Consider the following 18,366-nt stretch of genomic DNA (forward strand, 5'->3'; position numbering starts at 1 on the left):
CTGTGCTGGCCTGGAGGTCTGGGGGGGGGGGGCTCTGGCTGCCTCCTTTCCTAAGGTTTTTGTTTGTTTGGGAGTTAAGATGGGTGAAGCAACACTGGGACCAAAAGGGGTACCAGCAGGAAGAAGGTACAGGGTTCCTGGCCAGCTTCGAGGCTACATTTGAAACCCGCCCAGGTCTGCTCACTGTCCTTGAACCCCAGGGTTCCCATCCATGGCCAGCAGCTGTCCTGGCCCCACGCTTCCTGCACACATGGCCTCTATGGCGAATCTCCTTAGACAAGACCGGGAGGGAGGTGCCATGTCGGGAAAGACGCCAGTGCCACCCTCCTCTCCGTCGCCTCCCTTTCCTTCTCTAGCAGGGAGGAAAATGTCCTCGGCCCCATTTCCGATCTCAGCGGGGTCGCGGGGCACGGGAGGCCACAGAGCGCCTGCGTCCACGCGGCCCTTTCCTCCACAGTCGCTATCCCGGGCCTGCCCGGGCCTGGAAACTGAGGCAGGGGAGCAAAACACGCCTGTTTCGCGGTGAGGACAGCCAAAGGTCTGAGCCTAGGGTAGCCCTGGGCCCGCGACCTCCTCGCCTCCTCCAACCCCAGCCTCCGCGACCCCTCCCTGCAGGCGCTCCTCCTCCTCGAGGCGCCCTCTTCCAGTCCAGGCACCTCCCCAGCCCGACAGGCACCCCTCCCCCAGCACTGCCTCTCCTCCGTGCCCCTTCTCCCTGTAGCCCCTCACTCACCCAGGCGCCCCGGGAGCTGCCGGCCGCGGGGCGCGGGGGCGGGGGCGGCGGACAGTGGCAGCAGCAGCAGCAGCAGCAGGAGCAGGAGTGGCGGGAGTGGTGGCCCCATCCCCGCGGCCCACCCGACGCTCAGTCCATGGCCGCGCGGGAGCGAGGACAGAGCGGGACTGAGCAGGCGGCGCCAGCTCCCGCGGCCGCGCCTCTCCGCGCTCCTGCGGCGGCGCCGGGCAGAGCTTCAGCACCGGACAGCGCCGAGGGCCCCGCCCACCAAGAGGACACGCCCTGCACACGCCCCCGGCCGCGCGCCCTTCCCAGGAGAGCCTCCTGAGACACGCCCCCGATACGCCCCACCCTCAAGACACGCCCACCTCAGGGGAGGGCCCAGCGGCGCCCGCCTTGTACCCTGCCCTTCTCCCTCACCCCTCCTCCAGTGGGCCTCCCGGGCTTCAGGGGCCCGGTTCATTGCCACACAGACTCGGTGGCCTAGGGGTGAAGTTAAACTGCTCCCCGGTGCTGGCTCCCCTGAAAAACCGAATTCCTACTTACTCGGTTTGAATCGAGTTGACCGCCCACGGGCCCAGCTGTACCTGTGCCTGGGGTTGCAAAGCAGTCAGGGCACTGGCCCAGACTGCACAGGAGGGAGAGCCTCATGCTGGGTTCCACGAGGGGCGGTGAGGTGGCATTTGGGGAGCGGGAAAAATGGCTGTGTGCTTTCTGTTGGGCCTGAGTGGATGTGGGGGGAAGGGTGTGTAGATGTGAGGGGTGTGTAAGTGGGTGGGGTTGAGTATGGATGTGAGGGATGTGAGTGTCGGTATCAGAGCATGTGTGTGCACTTCAGGGAGCCTGTTCCCTCCAACTCATGACCCCTTGGTCCCCAGCCTCCCCATCTGCTGGACATACCCTGCAGGTGCATCACTTTCTTGTCCCCCCCCCCCATGCCCCCTGCATCCTGGGCTGGGGCATAGGGTGGCCACTCACAGTCCAGCCAACTTGAGCATCAAAGTCGATGCTAGGCCTCACCTGGGTGCCCAGCCCAGAATGCTGTAGCTCTGTCTCCATTTTCTCCCTGCTGTGTTGTCTGAGTGATCGCGATAGATTGTTTCTCCTGTGCCTTGTTTCTTTTCATAGCTAGACTGTGGATCAACACACAGCTGGACTGTGGATAAGCGCTGTCACAGGGATAGATAAGACTCCTTGAGCAGAATGTAACTGAGTTGATTCACCTACAGACCTGCTACCCATGGCAGGTGCACACAGGCCACACCCCACCAGCTTATGGAGAGTGTGTCTGGGAAGCTGAGAAGACAGACAGAAGCCCTCTGAGGTCCTGTGAACCAGCTTGTAAACTTGGTGACCTGAAAGACGGGAAAAGCCAGAGACAGACTGGTAGAAGGCTCAGCTCTTTGTGAGCCACAATGACTAGAAGTCCATGAGTAGGGCTGAGCTGTGCCACTGGCTATCTTAGCACTGCCCCGGTACAGAGGAGGTCACTGCCAATGGCCACTTCCCACAGCAGCCAGGCCATTGGCACTGCAGTAACTCAGAGGCTACTGCCAGGGCATATAAGAGGACGCTGGGGGCTGGAGGAGCTTAACTCACCAGTCTGAGCCTACATCCTGGATGACTGTTTGCTTTGGGCTATGGTGTCCCTGGTTCCTTGTTTATTGTTGGACAGGCCCCAGGATGGAACTATTTGTCCTCTCTTTGTTTGAAGACTGCTTAAATTAAAAGTAGTTTCCTCAACAAGGTCCTGTTTCACCCAAGGGCCCTGACCTTGGGATTATGTGTTAAGGCAAAGTTAAAAGGAAAATATCCCAAGAATGGAGAAATGGAGAAACACAGAAGGAGGAATCACAAAGTTATCAGTAACAAAAGCAGGTGGCAGAGGGTATGGCCAGTGTCCCAACACTCCTGGCCTTAGCATTGCACACTCAGCTCTCTGACCTAGGCAGATCAACCCTGGTTCTGCAAAAATGACAGGAGAAACTAAAGGCAGAGAAATGCAGAGGAGTCTGAGGGAAGAAAACATTAGGAATAAAGGCAGGTTATAGGCTAGCTGGCCAGACCGGTGGTCACAGTGACCATGCAGGGTGTAAGATGCAGCTTTGTTGGCACACTCTTCACAGTTGCCTAATGTGCATGCAGCTTTCAAACATACTCTTATTCTCCCAGCCTTTAGATGGTGAGGGTCTATGTCTAGATGTCTCCCTCAAAGCCTGCATGCTCACCAGCTAGGCTGTGGGAAGTGCTTGGATCATGGAAGCTGATACTCCCAAGTGGATTACTCTTAGGAGCACAGGACTGGGAAAGGCCAGGTCCCTGTGGGGCATTCAGGGTGATAGGTGTCTCCACACTGTTTTGAAGTGGTTTCCAGACACATGAAGCTAAAAACAACAAAAGTATGGTCTATCTGGGACACCACCATTTATCTGAGAAAGAGGACTAGTAAGCCACAGATCCACTTACTTTTTAACACAATAAGCCATACACTTAGAAAACGAATTACCTATTTTGGAAATGAGCAAAAACATTTTCATTAAATATATCTTTTCTGAAAATCTAATTTTGGCACCATGTAAATATGATTATAGGTCTAAATATGAGTTTAAAAACCCCAACAAATTGATGCCAAAAGTAAAGAAATACCCGACCATGTACCCAGGTGGGGCAAAATAGCCACATGGAAAGGACTTTGTATTTCCCTGTGGGTTAGCCCAAGAGTGGAAGACAGCATGACCTTGAGCTGCTCAAGGGAACCATGGCATGATAGGCTGTCCTGTCAACACAGATTTCTGGCTGCCGAAGGACATCACCTGTGTCCTCTGAACCTGACAGCCTGGGATGAGCCTGGACTCATCATCCAGTGTTACGCATAACAAAAGCAACTAAGACTACAGTCCTTTCCAGGATCCTCTCCTGACAGTGCTGAGAAAGCTAAAGCCAGCTACTACTGGCCCATCTGGAGCCCATCTCCAGACCAGGAGTCCTTGGCAGATTGCAGGTCCACCACAGGAAACGGAAGGGCCAGGTTGTGAGGCCTTGTGCCACCTGTAGCCCAGCCCTGGTGTAACAAAGCACACCAGCGACACTGCTTCTGGAAGATGGTCATTATTTTGAATACTAATAAATAAAGGGGGAAACCCAGCATCTTTTCTCTTTTCCCAGACAGACCATACAGTGATCATCCAACAAATATCCCAGCTGCTGGCAGAGAAAGGATAGAACCCATCAGCAGCAGGAGTCACCACAGGGGGAAGCAGTCACAGAAGCAAGTGCAGTATGCTGCGGAAGGCAGGATAACCAAGAGGTACATGAAACAAGAAAGAGACTTCTAGGAAGACAGAGGGATCCAAAAGAGACACAGGACATCAATGCAAAATCCTTACTGGGATCCCAATTTAAGGAGGTATGTAATAACCAATTTGAGATACAAAATATACAATCCTCATAACTGTCTTCTAATATAATTTTTTGAGATTGCTTCATAATTCTTTTTATTTTTAAATTTTACTTAGGATTACATCTCTCATGGAGAGCTGGCAGATACTTTTTTATCCCTTTCAACCCTCTCTCAACTCCCTCCACCTCTTGCTCCCCTTCCTTCATAACATGATAAACCTCACTTGCATAATTATTTGGATATAATAGTATTATGATTGTTTTTATGTGATATTTGGGATATGCTTCAAAGTCATCCAGGGGAGCCACGCTGGGTCTGGGAGAAGTACATCAGAAAGCCAGTTCCCCCTTCCTGTGAGCTGACCAGCATGTGGGCTGAGAATCAAGAACTCTACCCCCCACCCCACCCCACCCCAGCCTCCCATATGCAACCAGCTGGTTCGGAGGACAGGCTGAACTGATAGCAACTGAGGTACAAAAACAACTAGATGCTTGTACTGTTTGATTGACTTTGCAGACCTATGGCTGGTAGTCTGAGCATCTATTAGGATAACAGTATGCAACAGAGAAAATATGGGGGATTTCCTTCTGTCTTGTTTTTGAAATCCTATTATTCTGTTTTGATTTTACTATGTCAGATGGAATGGACAACTATTGTGAAGATAACAAGACATGTTATGGTAGCCATTGTTGATTCCCTATTATCCTGCTTCAAAGTTCTGTACCACTTTCACTGCTTTGTGTTGGTTGGCTTTACTGTTTCGTTTGTTGGGTCTTATTCTCTTAAAAACTAAATAAAAGTCATCCAGGGTTGGGGAGGTGAAAAAGGGTAGGCATGAAACAGACATTGCCTTAGAAGGAAGGAGGGCGCAGACAGCAGGGCCTCAGGTCGCCAGGTCACAGGCACTGACACTTCCTCCCCTGCTCAGCATCTGGATGTCCTTCAGGTAGGGGTGGAGTACAGACTGACCAGTCAGAGGTGACAAATCCTGAGACACTGCCACGAAGGTTCCTGATGGAAAAACCTCCATTCAGCTGATACTTGCTCAGTAGCCAGACTGCCAGTCTCCCTTTCTATACCTGCTCTTAGGGTGACAAGAATGACTGGGGCCTTCAGCTGACATTGCCCCAACTCCTGGGGTCTCCAGGCAACAGACCAAGAGGGCTTCACATCAGGACTGAAGTGTTATCCCACAACAGAAACGGGACAGGCTTGGAGAAGATGAGAACTTAACAAAAATCTCCTGGGGTCCTCTGGGAGGCATGGGATCAGACCAGAAGGATCACAGCATCTATATTCTTCTGTAGGAGGCCAGACTTGCAAGGTATGATCATCACAGGCTCCAGGCTAGAAAGTACAAGGGTGCAGAGGTCACAATACACTTCAGCTCTGGTACTGCTGTCTACATCTAGAAGGCCTTTACATGCATGGCCTAAGCTGTCTTTGCTAAAATCGTAATTTCTCGTTGTTCCATAAGGGCTGTTTATGAGGATTTCTTAATGTCCAATTGACATCTAATGTGATTGTTGCTGCCTAATTTACTACTACAGCCAAGGTAACACAGTAGTTAGTAGCTGACATTTGGTTTTCCTTTTATGCCAATATTCAGATTGCTTGGGAGTCGTAATGATAAAAACAAATATATACACATACACCAGGATCATGGGAAAGCAAGGCAACAGAAGACCCTCAAGGTCCCCCAACTCTCCTAAGACAGATCACAGACACACAAATGGAAAGGAAAGCAAATACCAGGTAGCACAACTCTATGAAAAGGTTATATTAAGTGATGAAAAAAACTAAACCACCTAAAATAAAAGACCTAATCAAGAAATGGGCAAGTGAAATGACCAGACCTTTTTCAGAGGAAGAAGTACAACTGGCAAATGAATGTATGAAAAATATTCAGTATCTTTGGCTATTAGAGAAATGCAAATTAAAACAAGGCTAAGATTCCCTCTTTGGCTGGGAATGTAGCTTAGTGGCACAACACCTACCTGGCAAGCACATGGCCCTGAGTTCAATTCTTGGTACCAAAAAAAAAGATTCCCTCTTATACCAGAGAATGGCCCTGATCAAGAAGTCAGACAATAACAGATACTAGTATGAATACAGTAGAAAAGGAACTCTCCTACATTGTTGATGGAAATGCAAACTACTATAACCCACTCTGGAAATCAGTATGGAAATTTCTCAAAAAGCTAAACTCCATATAATCCCTTCTATGTATCTTTCCCAAAAAGCTAAAGAAATCATGCTAAGCTATACATGCATACCGATGCTTATAGCAACACAATTCGTAACAGTTAAATCCTGGAAACAGTTTGCATACCCATCCACAAACCCTCTGATAAAGAAAATGTGGTGGGGCTGGGGATTTAGCTCAGCGCCATAAACGCCTGCCTTGCAAGCAGGCAGTCGCGAGTTCGATCCCTGGTACCGATTAAAAAAAAAAAAAGTAAAAGAAAAAAGAAAATGTGGCATTTGGTATAATGGAATACTACTCAGCTATAAAGAAGAAAAACCTGAGACATTTGTAGGAAAATAGATGCACCTGGAAAATATAGTGGTAAGTGAAACAAATTAGACACAAAAGCATAAACACCATATAGTATTTTTCAACTAAGACAAATACAAACAAAGAGCACAATACAGGATGGCCAGAAGGAGACAAAGATACATATCTTACATATAAATGGGTAAGAGCCCGAAGAACTCTAAGGAGAGGGGAGGGGAAATAAGTAGAATAAAGGTATACCATGTGCGAGAAACTAGTAACTTCAATGAATGGAAACATTTTATGCCACAAATAGGAGTGAAGGTTAATACCAAGAATGAAAATGGGAAAAGGATATTCTGAGGAAGATGAGGGAAGGGGGGGACTGAAAAAAGAATCAAGCTGGATCATGTACTCACATCCCCTCCCCAAGATGATTATACACTGCATGTACCGCAAACACATACTAATAAAACTTAAACATTTAATTTTCAAAAAAGCAGAACTAGACATGCACAGGAAGCCCCTGACAAAACCGCCCAGACCACGCAGTCTGGGAGGGGCTAGAAGAACAGGACGTGGGCAGGGAAGAAACAAAGGCAAGAAAGGCCACAAGAGACCAGTGGGTGGTGGACAGAGCATCCGCATACAAAGGGCCCTCGACTCAAGTCGGAGAGATGGCAGGACAGCACAGCAGGAACAGAGGAGGGCCCAGCCCAAGCCGCAGCTCACCAGCGCAGACCCATACATACTCGTGCCCAGCGCTGGACATACACAGTGCACATGAAGTCACAGCGAGTCACCCTACAATCGGAACACGCAGAACTGAGAGCCTGAGACAGCTGTGGAGCAATCGCTGGGGAATAAAACGTCACAAGCAGTATGGAAATGGGGTACACTTCACACCCTGCCCTACACCTCCAACCCAGGATGCAGTCCCATGCTGTGAACACCATCTATCGACAGGCAAACACAGGAAACCCACCAGCACCGTGCCTGTAGGCTGTCATGTTTGGTGGGGCCCATCGCCTGTCTCCAGGCAAGTTACAGCTTGAAAACTATCGATTTAGATAGCAGAATCTCTTTTTTTTTTTTTTTTTTTTTTTTTTTTTTTTTTTTTGTCTTTTCGAGATATATAGCTTAGGCTGGGTTTGGATTCATTTTGTAGCCCAGGCGTGCCTTGAATTCAGAGGTCCTCCTGCCTCAGCCTCCCAAGTGCTGGGATTACAGGTGTATACAATCATGCCTGGTCCATTTAAACTTTGCTTATTGGATTTTGTGTTCCAACACCTCTCCATTGCAGGGTTTAAAAACATGTACTCATCCTCTGGCATGCAGTCAGGTCCTGCCCCTCTGATGTTAGTGCCTCACTTCCACCCCACCCCCAGGAGCCTGGGACAGACAGGACTTCGGTGCTACAAGTGGGCACTCAACAAGTAACTGAGCAGTTGAAACATCTGTGCCTGGCAGGGGTGATGGGATGTTCATCCTCAGTATGACTGTGAGGTGTGGCTCTGCTCAGTTCCCTACCTGGGTCTCTAGGTCTCCTGAAGGTACCAGGGCCTGGACCACAGCACAATCTATTACCCCATCCCTAACCCCACAGAGCAGCATGGCTGTCTGAGCTCCGCCCTCCACATTCCACTCTGCTCCAGGTGGAGCAGAGTGCTGCAAAGACCTTGGACATGTTCACTACCATAGGACACTGGCTGCAGAGGGGCAAGCCAACTGGCAAATGTGGTCTCTGCTCATGGCGGGCATGCAGCTACAGAAGCACAGATGGCATCTGTGTGGGAAGAGGGAGGGGTATCCAACCCTTCCTCAGTGAACTGCATGATGAATTAGCACCCAACCAGCAGACTCCGATGTATCGAGTGAAATATTCCTGGAACATCAACTCACCAGTAGAGAACAAGTTCAAACAGACAAATTACAATCCCAAAACTCGTGTTTCCAACATGAACCAAGCGGAGCTGCAGCAGTACTCCGTGCACACTTCCTGCTTCTCAGGTGCACCTCGGTGAAACCCTAAATGCTAAGTACAGCAAGTCCACTTCTCATGTCTTCCAGGGATGGACAGGCTGGGCACACTGACACTTCTTAGTCATCTTGCGTGGAGGCCGAGGAAGGCGAAATGAACATCAAAGTCATGCAGCACTAACCCCAGTCTGTTCTGAGGTGTCTGGTGCCTGCAGGGTCAGGGAGAAGAGGCCACGGGACAATGGCCAGCAGCATCAGCTGTGACGGCACTCAGGGTCCTCTGGTTCAGTCCAGGCCCTGGAAGTGGGCTTGGCCCCACAGGAAAACCTCACTAACATTTAAATGCATCACACAAACAGGTTGTCACTTTATTACTCACTGCAAGAAATAGTGTATATAAAAAGTCATTTTTAAAATAACCAAGTTTGTTGGAAAAGTGTCCTTTTATTCTCGGCACCATGGATTTTGGCACCACTGGCACCTGGAATCCTCTATATTAAATATATTATCTAGGCAGGCGCCAGGCAAACCTTTGGGAACTTCTGAGTTCTTGGCTCATGCCCACTTCCCATCCTACCCTATTATCAATATTAATAGCCAGAAAAACACACACATTTCACTTCTGTGAGTCCTTTTCCCACTTCAATATATCCAAAGATGGGACTTGGTCAGGAATTCAGAAATTCTCCCAAAGTCCTCATGGAAGACTCATAGAGAAACCTGAAACACAAAGGAGAAAAAAAGACTCAGCAAAAGGAAAAATGGCAAATGTACATTTTTCAAAAGTACAGTGTAAAATCGGTGTGCAACCAGACACATTTAAAAACAAAGCTAAAGTGAGTTATGCCTGCCGTGTGCTAGGCAGATCAGAACCCCATCTGAGAGGGGTCTGGCAGACACCAACTCTGCTGGGCCTTCTACCTGGTGGTGCCAAGCCAATGAGCACTCTCCTTAGAAGACCCACAGAGTGACACACACTCATCCCTCCTTCCCTCCACTCTATCCTGGGCTGCCCTACTGCCCTCAGAGAAAACAAGAAGCATAAGCCTCAATATGACAGTTTCTCTTATAAGAGAAACACAAAACACAAATAATTACAGAGCAAAAGACAAATACAGGAAACAAGGAGACATCTTTTATAAATGGGATGGAACCAGGAGATTGAGGGGAACAGAGAACAGGCATGTAAAAAGAACTAAGTTGTGCATAACTTACGAAAGTTATGTACTGCAAAGGTGTACAAATGAAAATAAAGTTTTAAAAAATAAAATGAGGTAAATGAGACTTAGGTCACCCACCAGCAGACAAGACCTTGCTGGTTCACACCTTTGACAACCTGTCCCTCCTCCCTACCCACCAAGCCAGGATGGGCTCTGCATTCCCTTGCAGTATCTGTCTATTTCACTTCACTGAGGACAGCTTGTGTGCAGAGTCAGTGCTGTGTTGCTGTTATGGGTCTAAACACTAATTTACAAAGTGCATGATTCACTATTGTTCCTTTTTCTTTACAGTCTAATGACTTCAGGGTGATTCAAGGCGTGTGTCATGGTGAGTCCACTTCCAGGTACTCTTCTCAGAGATAATCTCCACATCTGTCTTCCACTTCAGCCACTTACTGCTGGCTCTGATACCCTTTGTCTGACTTTGCCCCCGCAGATGACAGGCCAGCATCCAGCTCAGCGCTCTGCCATTTCAGATGGTTGTTATCAGACAAGAGAAACATGAAATGTACTTCACAACGCTTGTGGTTACACAGCCCATGTCCACATATACCCACCTGCAGTCAACAGAAGGTAACCACTAACATCTTCTACCTTCCACTGTGCTTCCTTCCCAGCCCTACCCACAACTGTCCACTCCTCGGCAGCATCTGTACTGCCCAGTAGTCCAGAAATCCCTCAGGATCCTCTTGCCAACTCTGAAATTCCTAATCTTATCCAGAGCTATTTAGATGTGTGTATGTGCGTGCGTGCGCAGGTGCACATATATGTATGTGTTTAAATCAATCTCATGCAAACTTCAGTGAAAGGAATCCATAAGATCACAAGTGTCCTAGCATCAAGTCTCAGGACCACTGCCCACATCCTCTGCCATCAGCATGACTGCCCTGCAACAGTGCTTGCATGACCACTGGACACAGCATCTGATCCTCACAACAACCTCTGCTCTGGATATCCTTCTCGTGAGTAACTTGCTTCTAATATAATCTTAGTTAATTTGCAAAGTGGGAAAAATTGATGAGGTAACGCAAGTCTGAAAAAAAATAGTTATCCTTTGTAACTTCGAATTACAAACTTAACACAGTCTTCATACTATTAAAGTAATAAATATACTTGACATTTAAATGCAGCAGGGTGTTGGAAAATGCAAGTTGTTTCTCCTGGGGAAACATGTCCAATTTACAACAGCATATACTGAATGAGGAATCAAACCACAACGAGAAGCACTTTTTATCCAGCACTCAGTAGACCACAGCTAAAACATCAACTCTGCTGGGGAGGAAACAGACTAGTCCCTCCAGAAATGTTCCCCTCTACATGAATGTCCACTGCCTGGAGCAAGGGTTGCCAGTATCTAAAGATGCTTATTGGCTTTGGTGTCTCTAATCTAAACAGTAAATCACTGTTATTTAAAAATAGTCTTGGCCTGGGACATAGCTCAGTGGTAGAACACTTGTCTAATACTGAGAGGCCCTAGATTCAATCCCCAGCACCAAAAAATGAGTAAAAATGTACCCTAAAATCTCAGTTGTTCACCTTCCACTAGATGGATTTTGTGTCATGTATCTTTCAGGTTGATTCTTTTGAGCACTGGTCCCATCACAGACTGCTTCATGTATATGAAGACTCCTGTTTTCTCGACCTTTCTTTTCACCATTTATTTCCTGAGGACTCTCCTTTGAGAACTCTTCCTTCCATCTGCAGGTCACCTGAGTAGGGAGGACAGCAGGTCCTGGTACAAACAGTAGGGAAACAAAGTGCTGCACTCTATGTTAGGTCCCCCACTGCCCTGTTTTCCTTGGTTAAGTTGTGAGCTCTTTTCTCAGTTGAAATTCACTCTGAAAGTATGTGCAGATGGAAATGAAAGACACCCTAACAACGAGCAAGCATTCTTCCTCATCTTCAGCACACTATCAACACTCCATCCTTGTCAATACTATTTCCAATAAGGAAATACTGGAGAATACCTGGACTTCAGAGAATGCTGCTATGTCCTGTGAAAAAATTCTGACATTCTTACATGGCGATTCTCACTGTCCTATTTAGTCTTGTCTCTGGAACATGCATCTGTTCTTCGGTGTGTATTCTGAAATGAACACGTGCTCCTGTCATCTTTAGACTCAATCATTGCTCCCTTCCCAAATTCCTAAAACTGATAGTTTGCTGAGTTTCTTCTTAAAACACAGAGTAACAAACAAAGTCTAACTACATTAAAAGCAAATAAGGTAAGTAGTCAACAGTTTGAGAATAAAGTACAGAATGCATTTCCTTTGTTTATACCGGCTCCCCTGCACTCTAACCTCCTCAAGGTCTCCTCCTAGGGGGCAAGGTTGGACTGACCTGATGCAGACTCGTGGGCAGCTGGGTCCCAGCTCTGGCTACCCTCTTGACTTTATAGAAGGAGCCAGGTCCCAGGGCCAGGGCTCCTCCTGGGGACTCTTACCTTCCCCTGGGTAACCTTTAAAATTCTCTTAAGATCCATCACACCAATCCTGTTAAGAATTCCTGACCAAGCTTTCTTGTCCAAATCACTGTGTGGCTGGTTGCTGCCTCCTCCTATAAGCTGACTCACACAGTACACTGTGGTTCTGATACCCAACACAACAGACCTAAAGGGAGAAGCAGCACTGGAGACATGGAGGAGGGGCCTCCATGAGAACAGGTCAGGTCAACAAGACATGGTGGGGGCTGGGGATTTAGCTCAGCGGCATAAGCACCTGCCTTGCAAGTAGGCAGTCGTGAGTTCGATCCCTGGTACCAATAAAAACGAAAAAGACCAAAAAAAAAAAAAGAAGACATAGTGGCTGTAAACTCAGGAATCAGAAAAGAAGGTCTGTCATTAGTCACTCAAACTGCTTCCTCAGGAAGAGAAAAGGAGCATATGAAATGCAAAATAAGCAGGTGAACAGAAATAATAAAAATCAGAACAACTAAACAGGAGATCAGTAGAGAAAAATCAACAAGGGGCTGGGAATTTAGCTCAGTGGCATAAGCGCCTGCCTTGCAAGCACGCAGTCTTGAGTTCGATCCCTGGTACAAAAAAAAAAAAAAAGACTAAGGAGAAAAATCAACAAAACCAAAAGCCAGTTATTTGAAAATACAAATAAAACTGATGAGCCTCTAAACTGGTGATGATCAATCTTTTAGAGACCAAGGACCCAAACCGCAACCCAAAACCCCTTATTCATCACTGAGTGTCAACACTGCAATTAAACCTGGACAGTGAGGTTTTAGTTTAGAAAAAACAACTCATACAACTCATGTCATCATCACAGAGCAGGCTCTGCGTGCTTGCTGCAGCATGCATGGCCTAGGCTCATTATTGCACTCTCCAGTCAGGCTAATTAAGGGAAGTGTAGATTCCACACGTCAGGAACGAAGAGGACATCACAAACCTTACAGGCACCGAAAGACCAACCATCAGTCTGATAACCTATATGACATAAAACGTCTTCTTTCTTTCTTGAGTCAGGGTCGTGCTATATACCCAAGTTGACATCAAACTTGCAACACTCCTACTTCAGGCCCCCAAGCACTTAAACAAATTTCCTGAAAGTGTGCACCACCATGCTCAGCTTAAACTAATTTCTTCTTTTCTGGGGATGGAACTCAGAGCCTTGCACGTATTGAGCAAGCACTTTACTACTGAGTTACATCCCCAGCCCTCTTTCAATTTTAGTTTGAGATAGGATTTCAGTAGTTTGCTTGTTTTGGTCTCAAACCTGCAATCCTCCTACCTGACCTTTTCACATAGTTAAACCAATGCTTCATTTTTTGGTACCAGGAATTGAACTCAGGACCTTGTGCTTCTCAGGCAGACACTTATGCCACTGAGCTATATCCCTGGCCCTTAAAAGAGCTCTTGAAAAACACAGTCTAACAAAACAATTAGACAATGTAGTAACTATTGCTCTTTTTTTTTTTAGTATCGGTACCAGGGATTGAACTCACGACCCTGTGCTTGCAAAGCAGGCGCTTAATGCCACTGAGCTAAATCCCCAGGCCCTACAGTGTAGTAACTATTGTTAGTCTGATTATGAAATTCTGGGGTGTTTTTTACATAAAATAAAACAATTTTTAAAAAAGACCTAGTAGGGGCTGGAGATTTAGCTCAGCGGCATAAGCGCCTGCCTTGAAAGCAGGCAGTTGTGAGTTCATCCCCGGTACCGGTAAAAACGAAAAAGACAAAAAAAAAAAAAAAAAAAAGACCTAGTAATGCTCAGAATAGCCAATTGAATAAGTCTAAATCTATGAAAGAGATTGAATCAATAATTAATAACCTTCCAAAACAGAAAGTACCAAATCTAATAGGTCCACTGGTGAATTTTGTCAAATATTTAAGGAAAAAAAAAAACTATCCATATTCTTTACAATTTCTTTCAGAAGATAAAAAGAGGGAATTTCTTCTTCTTCTTCTTCTTCTTTTTTTTTTTTTTTTTTTTGTCTTTTTCCTTTTTATCGGTACCGGGGATCGAACTCACGACTGCCTGCTTGCAAGACAGGTGCTTATGCCGCTGAGCTAAATCCCCAGCCTGGAATTTCTTCGTTTTATGAGCCAGCATTACTTTAATACCAAACCAGACAAATATTACACAAAATGAAAATTACAGACTAGTATCTCTCATAAATACAGAGAGGACTGTTGCCAGCATAGAAAGGCGACCTGGAAAAGGAGAATAGTGCTGTGGATTTTCCTAAGTGTTGTTGTTGTTTGCAGCCCCTGGTTCTAAAGAAGCTTGTCATGCTGGCCTCCCAGATATGAACCTGGCTGTTACCATCAGAGGAACTTGGGACCTTGTTGCTGAGGATGGCTGCAGTTTTCTTTGGTCTTCACTTTGAGCATTGCTTTCTGGCTCTGGAGGGAAAGATGTGTGCTGTTTAACTTCCAGGACAAGTTTGTCACATTGGCTTCCCGATATGCGCTCAGCTGTTCTCATCTTCAGAGGAGCCTGGAACCTCCCTGCTGCTGAGGATGGCTGTGGTACTTTTCAGGTGAGCCCTTGGTCCTTACTTTGAGTGTCGCTTCTTGGTGCCAGTATAGAACCTTCAATCTGCTGGCATGGACCTTTTAGCTTCCACTGCTGATCTTTGGGCCTTCCCAGCACAGATTTGTGCAATAGATTTATATGGGTCACTGTCATGGGTTTTCAGTGGAACTCATGCAGGTTATTGCCATGGGATCCAGGCCCTCAGCTGGATTTTCTAGGTCTTTAGTGTTGTGGACAGCTTTCCTGCATTTTTTCTTGGTACTTAACTCCTTGGATGATCGTCATAAAATAGTACCATAAGTTATGTATCCTGTATGTAATTGTTCTCCTTGCAAACCCTTACAACAACACTATCCTACATGCCAGGGACAAACAAATGCAATGTGAAATTAAAAGTGTAACACCATTTTCATTGAAACCCATAAGAATAAAATATTGAAGTATAAATCTAGCAAAATATGTATAAAATGTACATGGTGGTAACTGTCAAACTCTGATAAAAAGATATCAATGAGTCAAACGAATGGAGAGCAATCCCACATTCATGGACAGGAAGACTCAACATTGTCACTATGTCAGTTACTCTCAACTTGGTCTACCGATTTACGGAATTCCAGTCAAAATCCCAGCAGATTATTATGGGGATACTGACAAATTTCTAAAGTTTATGTAAAGAGGCAAAGATTCTAAATAGCCAACTCAACACTGAAGTACAAATGTAGAAGACTAACACTACCCAATTTCAAGACTAACCATAATGTCATAGTAACCAAGACAGTATGGTACAGGCAAAAGAATGACAAGGAAGTCAGTGGAAAAGGATAGACAGCCTAGAATTAGACCAACATGAATACAGCCAACTATTACTCACTGAGAAAGCAACAAAGGGAACACAAGCAATGATAGGCTTTTCAACAAAGAATGCTGAAACAACTGTAAAACTCCTGAAGACAACACAGGTGCAAATCCTGACCTCTGACTCTTAGCCTTGGCTTGGTCACACTACTGCCTTCCTTGGTTCTCAGTACCCTGACTGAGACTTCCCTGATTCTGAAGCTTCCACAGTAGCATATGGTATGACTTTTTAGGAACCAACACTCTCTCTCTCTCTCTCTCTCTCTCTCTCTCTCTCTCTCTCTCTCTGTCTCTCACACAAACAAACACACACACACACACACACACACACACACACACACACACGCATCGGTTCTAGGGGTTTAAGGGATGAGCAGACAGGATTACTGGGCCAGGGGAACCACTCTGCATGGTGCTACAGAGGTGGATACAGGTCACTGTACATTTGCACAGATCCTCACAATATATGAACCCAAGTGTGAACTCTAATATAAACAATATACTTCGGGGGATGACAATGTGTACCTGTCAGCTTCTCAGTGCTAATGTCACTTTGATTTAGGGTATCATAGTAGGGGGTATGGACATGCACAAGGGAAAGAATGCAGGGAAAACGTCCATCTTCAGTCCTGCTGTGAAGCTAAACTGCTCTTACTGAAAAAACAAAAAACTTAAGACTGCAATGTGTGGTGCCTGAGCTGTATCCCAAGACTAAAAACAGTGTTGCTCTTTGTGAAACTGTAATGAATAAGGAAATTAAATAGAGGTGTTTCTCCCCTTACACCCTAAGACTTTAGGAGCAGGAATGAAATCACAATGCCAAACACACGCAGTTTCCATGCAGCCACAGCTGGAGGCATCTTGCACTGTACCTTTCGAGACTATCCTCTTCCAAAGTAATCTCCATGAACAGCTTCAGCTTTCTGTGGACCATGGCTGCAGCCTCCTTCACGTTTGAACTTCTGTGTTTACCTAGAAGATTGTATTGAACACAGAGAAAACATCACCACATGCAGAAACAGATACACTCTGTGGTGCACGAAGGTCAATTTCCCCTTCCCTGTAAGGTGACCCCTAAAGCTGTGGGCAAGAGCTGTCCCTCACAGGGAGCTGTGAAGGCCAAATGCTTATAAAAGCATATCAGTTTTCTAAGCTTTTGTAGAATCCACAAGGAACTCACCGGGATGTTTATGGGAAGTATTCAGTCCATGACAATCAACAAAAACAACTAGCATAATTCTGAGTCATTCATCAGTTTAAATATCATGGACTACTAAATGCTTTTGAAATGCAGCAGACAACACCCTGAGGGTCAGGCCCACACTGCTGGGAGGGAACACAACTTGTTCTGGGCGGCTCAGCTCAAATTGCGGGGCAGGCTTCCCTAAGAAGTCTTCTCTGTGACAAAACTAGGTCCAGCAAGCTGGAAACTATTACAGACAGAGCTTTCCTAATCTGGAAATCCATAATCTAAATCAGGTTCCAAATTCTGAAACTGTTTTTTCAAAGGATGCTCTAAGAGTTTTCTTTTTCTTTCTCTTTTTTGTTGAGACAGAGTCTTGCTACGTAGCCCAGGCTGGCCTCAGAGGCACAGTGATCCTCCTGTCTCAGTCTCCTGAATAGCTGCGTCTACAAATCAACAAATATCCAATTCTGAGCATACAGGGATGCTTATATGTGGCCCACAGTGGACAGTGAGAGGGAGACAAGAACTGAGTGGTAGAAAAGCAGGACGCTCATGCATACAGAACCAGGCTGGCAAAGGAGAGGGAAGTCCGGTAGGCAGTACTGTCTTCAGAGAGCACCAGGAGCCAGGCTGGAAAGGGAAGCCTGTGGGAAGCCTGTCCTGGTGGGCAGAAGTCAACACAGGGGATAAAGCACAGAAAATATGACCAACCTTTGTTAATAACCAAAATAATGTGCAGAACTGCAGTAAGGCACACAATGCCCTCAATATCTCCAGACGTCACAGATGCCTTTAACTCCCTCAGAAATGACCTGTGGAAACCAACAAGCAGGAACAGTTACTCCACAGTACATGCCTAAGATAAGCACGCTTACCAGCAACAGAATGGTATTGTCCAAGTAACACAAGAAGTGGACCCAACAGACCCTCTGCTTTTCACTTTCAGCAGGTCATGCTATGCCAGTGAGTTTTAAAATCAAATGATGAGTTGTGTGTGTACTCCCACTAAAGGTAGGAGGGTCACGGGTTTGGGCGCAGGTGGGCGACTCAGCGGGAGCCTCCTCTCGACACAGAAAACACAAACACTGCAGCAAGTGATGAAGAGCTCCTGTCCATCCTCACTGCACACACACAGAGATTAGTTTCATAAAAAGGTGGCTGAAAAGCAACCCAGAGCTGCCGGAGTTCTGAGTTTTCACACACGCGCCCTCTAGAAAGCTCGAGGGGTATGGGATCGCCAGCTACTTCCTGTGAGTCTTCACCCTTGGGGGCCTTAGCAGACCCTCAAGTCAATGCAGGTGACACAGGAGGAAACAAGTCACAGTTGTACAAGGAATAAAACTAAGCTGGCACTTAACTTGGTGAAGTATTCTCAAAGTAAACAGTAGTCAATATGATACCACATTCACATTTTCCCCTTTTCCCAGGTACAGTAACCAGGGACTAGATAAAAACATTTTACAGAAAATTAGAGGTCTTTTTTATGTGATTTTAATGTAAATATTTT

General features: G+C 46.3%; 2 protein-coding genes across 8 annotated transcripts in view; both read right to left on the minus strand.

Annotated features, from left to right (window-relative positions):
• The window catches only part of Ptprn2 (protein tyrosine phosphatase receptor type N2), a 542,085-nt gene extending 541,087 nt beyond the window's left edge, over positions 1-998 (minus strand). For 3 of the 4 annotated variants that reach the window (XM_063250850.1, XM_063250852.1, XM_063250847.1), the window contains exon 1: positions 734-995. In XM_063250850.1, the coding sequence (XP_063106920.1) occupies positions 734-842 (109 nt within the window). In that variant the 5' untranslated portion in view covers positions 843-995. Of the gene's footprint in view, positions 1-733 lie in introns of all 4 variants that reach the window. The other variant, XM_063250851.1, reaches the window with a different exon arrangement.
• A 7,955-nt stretch (positions 999-8,953) lies between these two features.
• Positions 8,954-18,366, minus strand: part of Ncapg2 (non-SMC condensin II complex subunit G2) — a 61,144-nt gene continuing 51,731 nt past the window's right edge. For 3 of the 4 annotated variants that reach the window (XM_013152315.3, XM_063250854.1, XM_063250853.1), the window contains exons 27-29: positions 17,571-17,671; positions 16,546-16,645; positions 8,954-9,330 (exon numbers count right to left, since the gene is read on the minus strand). In XM_013152315.3, coding sequence (XP_013007769.1) covers positions 9,279-9,330; positions 16,546-16,645; positions 17,571-17,671 — 253 coding nt within the window. In that variant the 3' untranslated portion in view covers positions 8,954-9,278. Of the gene's footprint in view, positions 9,331-16,545; positions 16,646-17,570; positions 17,672-18,366 lie in introns of those variants that run through there. The other variant, XR_010048146.1, reaches the window with a different exon arrangement.

The sequence above is a fragment of the Cavia porcellus genome, unplaced genomic scaffold, assembly GCF_034190915.1.
Source record: "Cavia porcellus strain 051 isolate PalLab524CR breed Dunkin Hartley unplaced genomic scaffold, mCavPor4.1 scaffold_6, whole genome shotgun sequence".
NCBI classification, from domain to species: domain Eukaryota; kingdom Metazoa; phylum Chordata; class Mammalia; order Rodentia; family Caviidae; genus Cavia; species Cavia porcellus.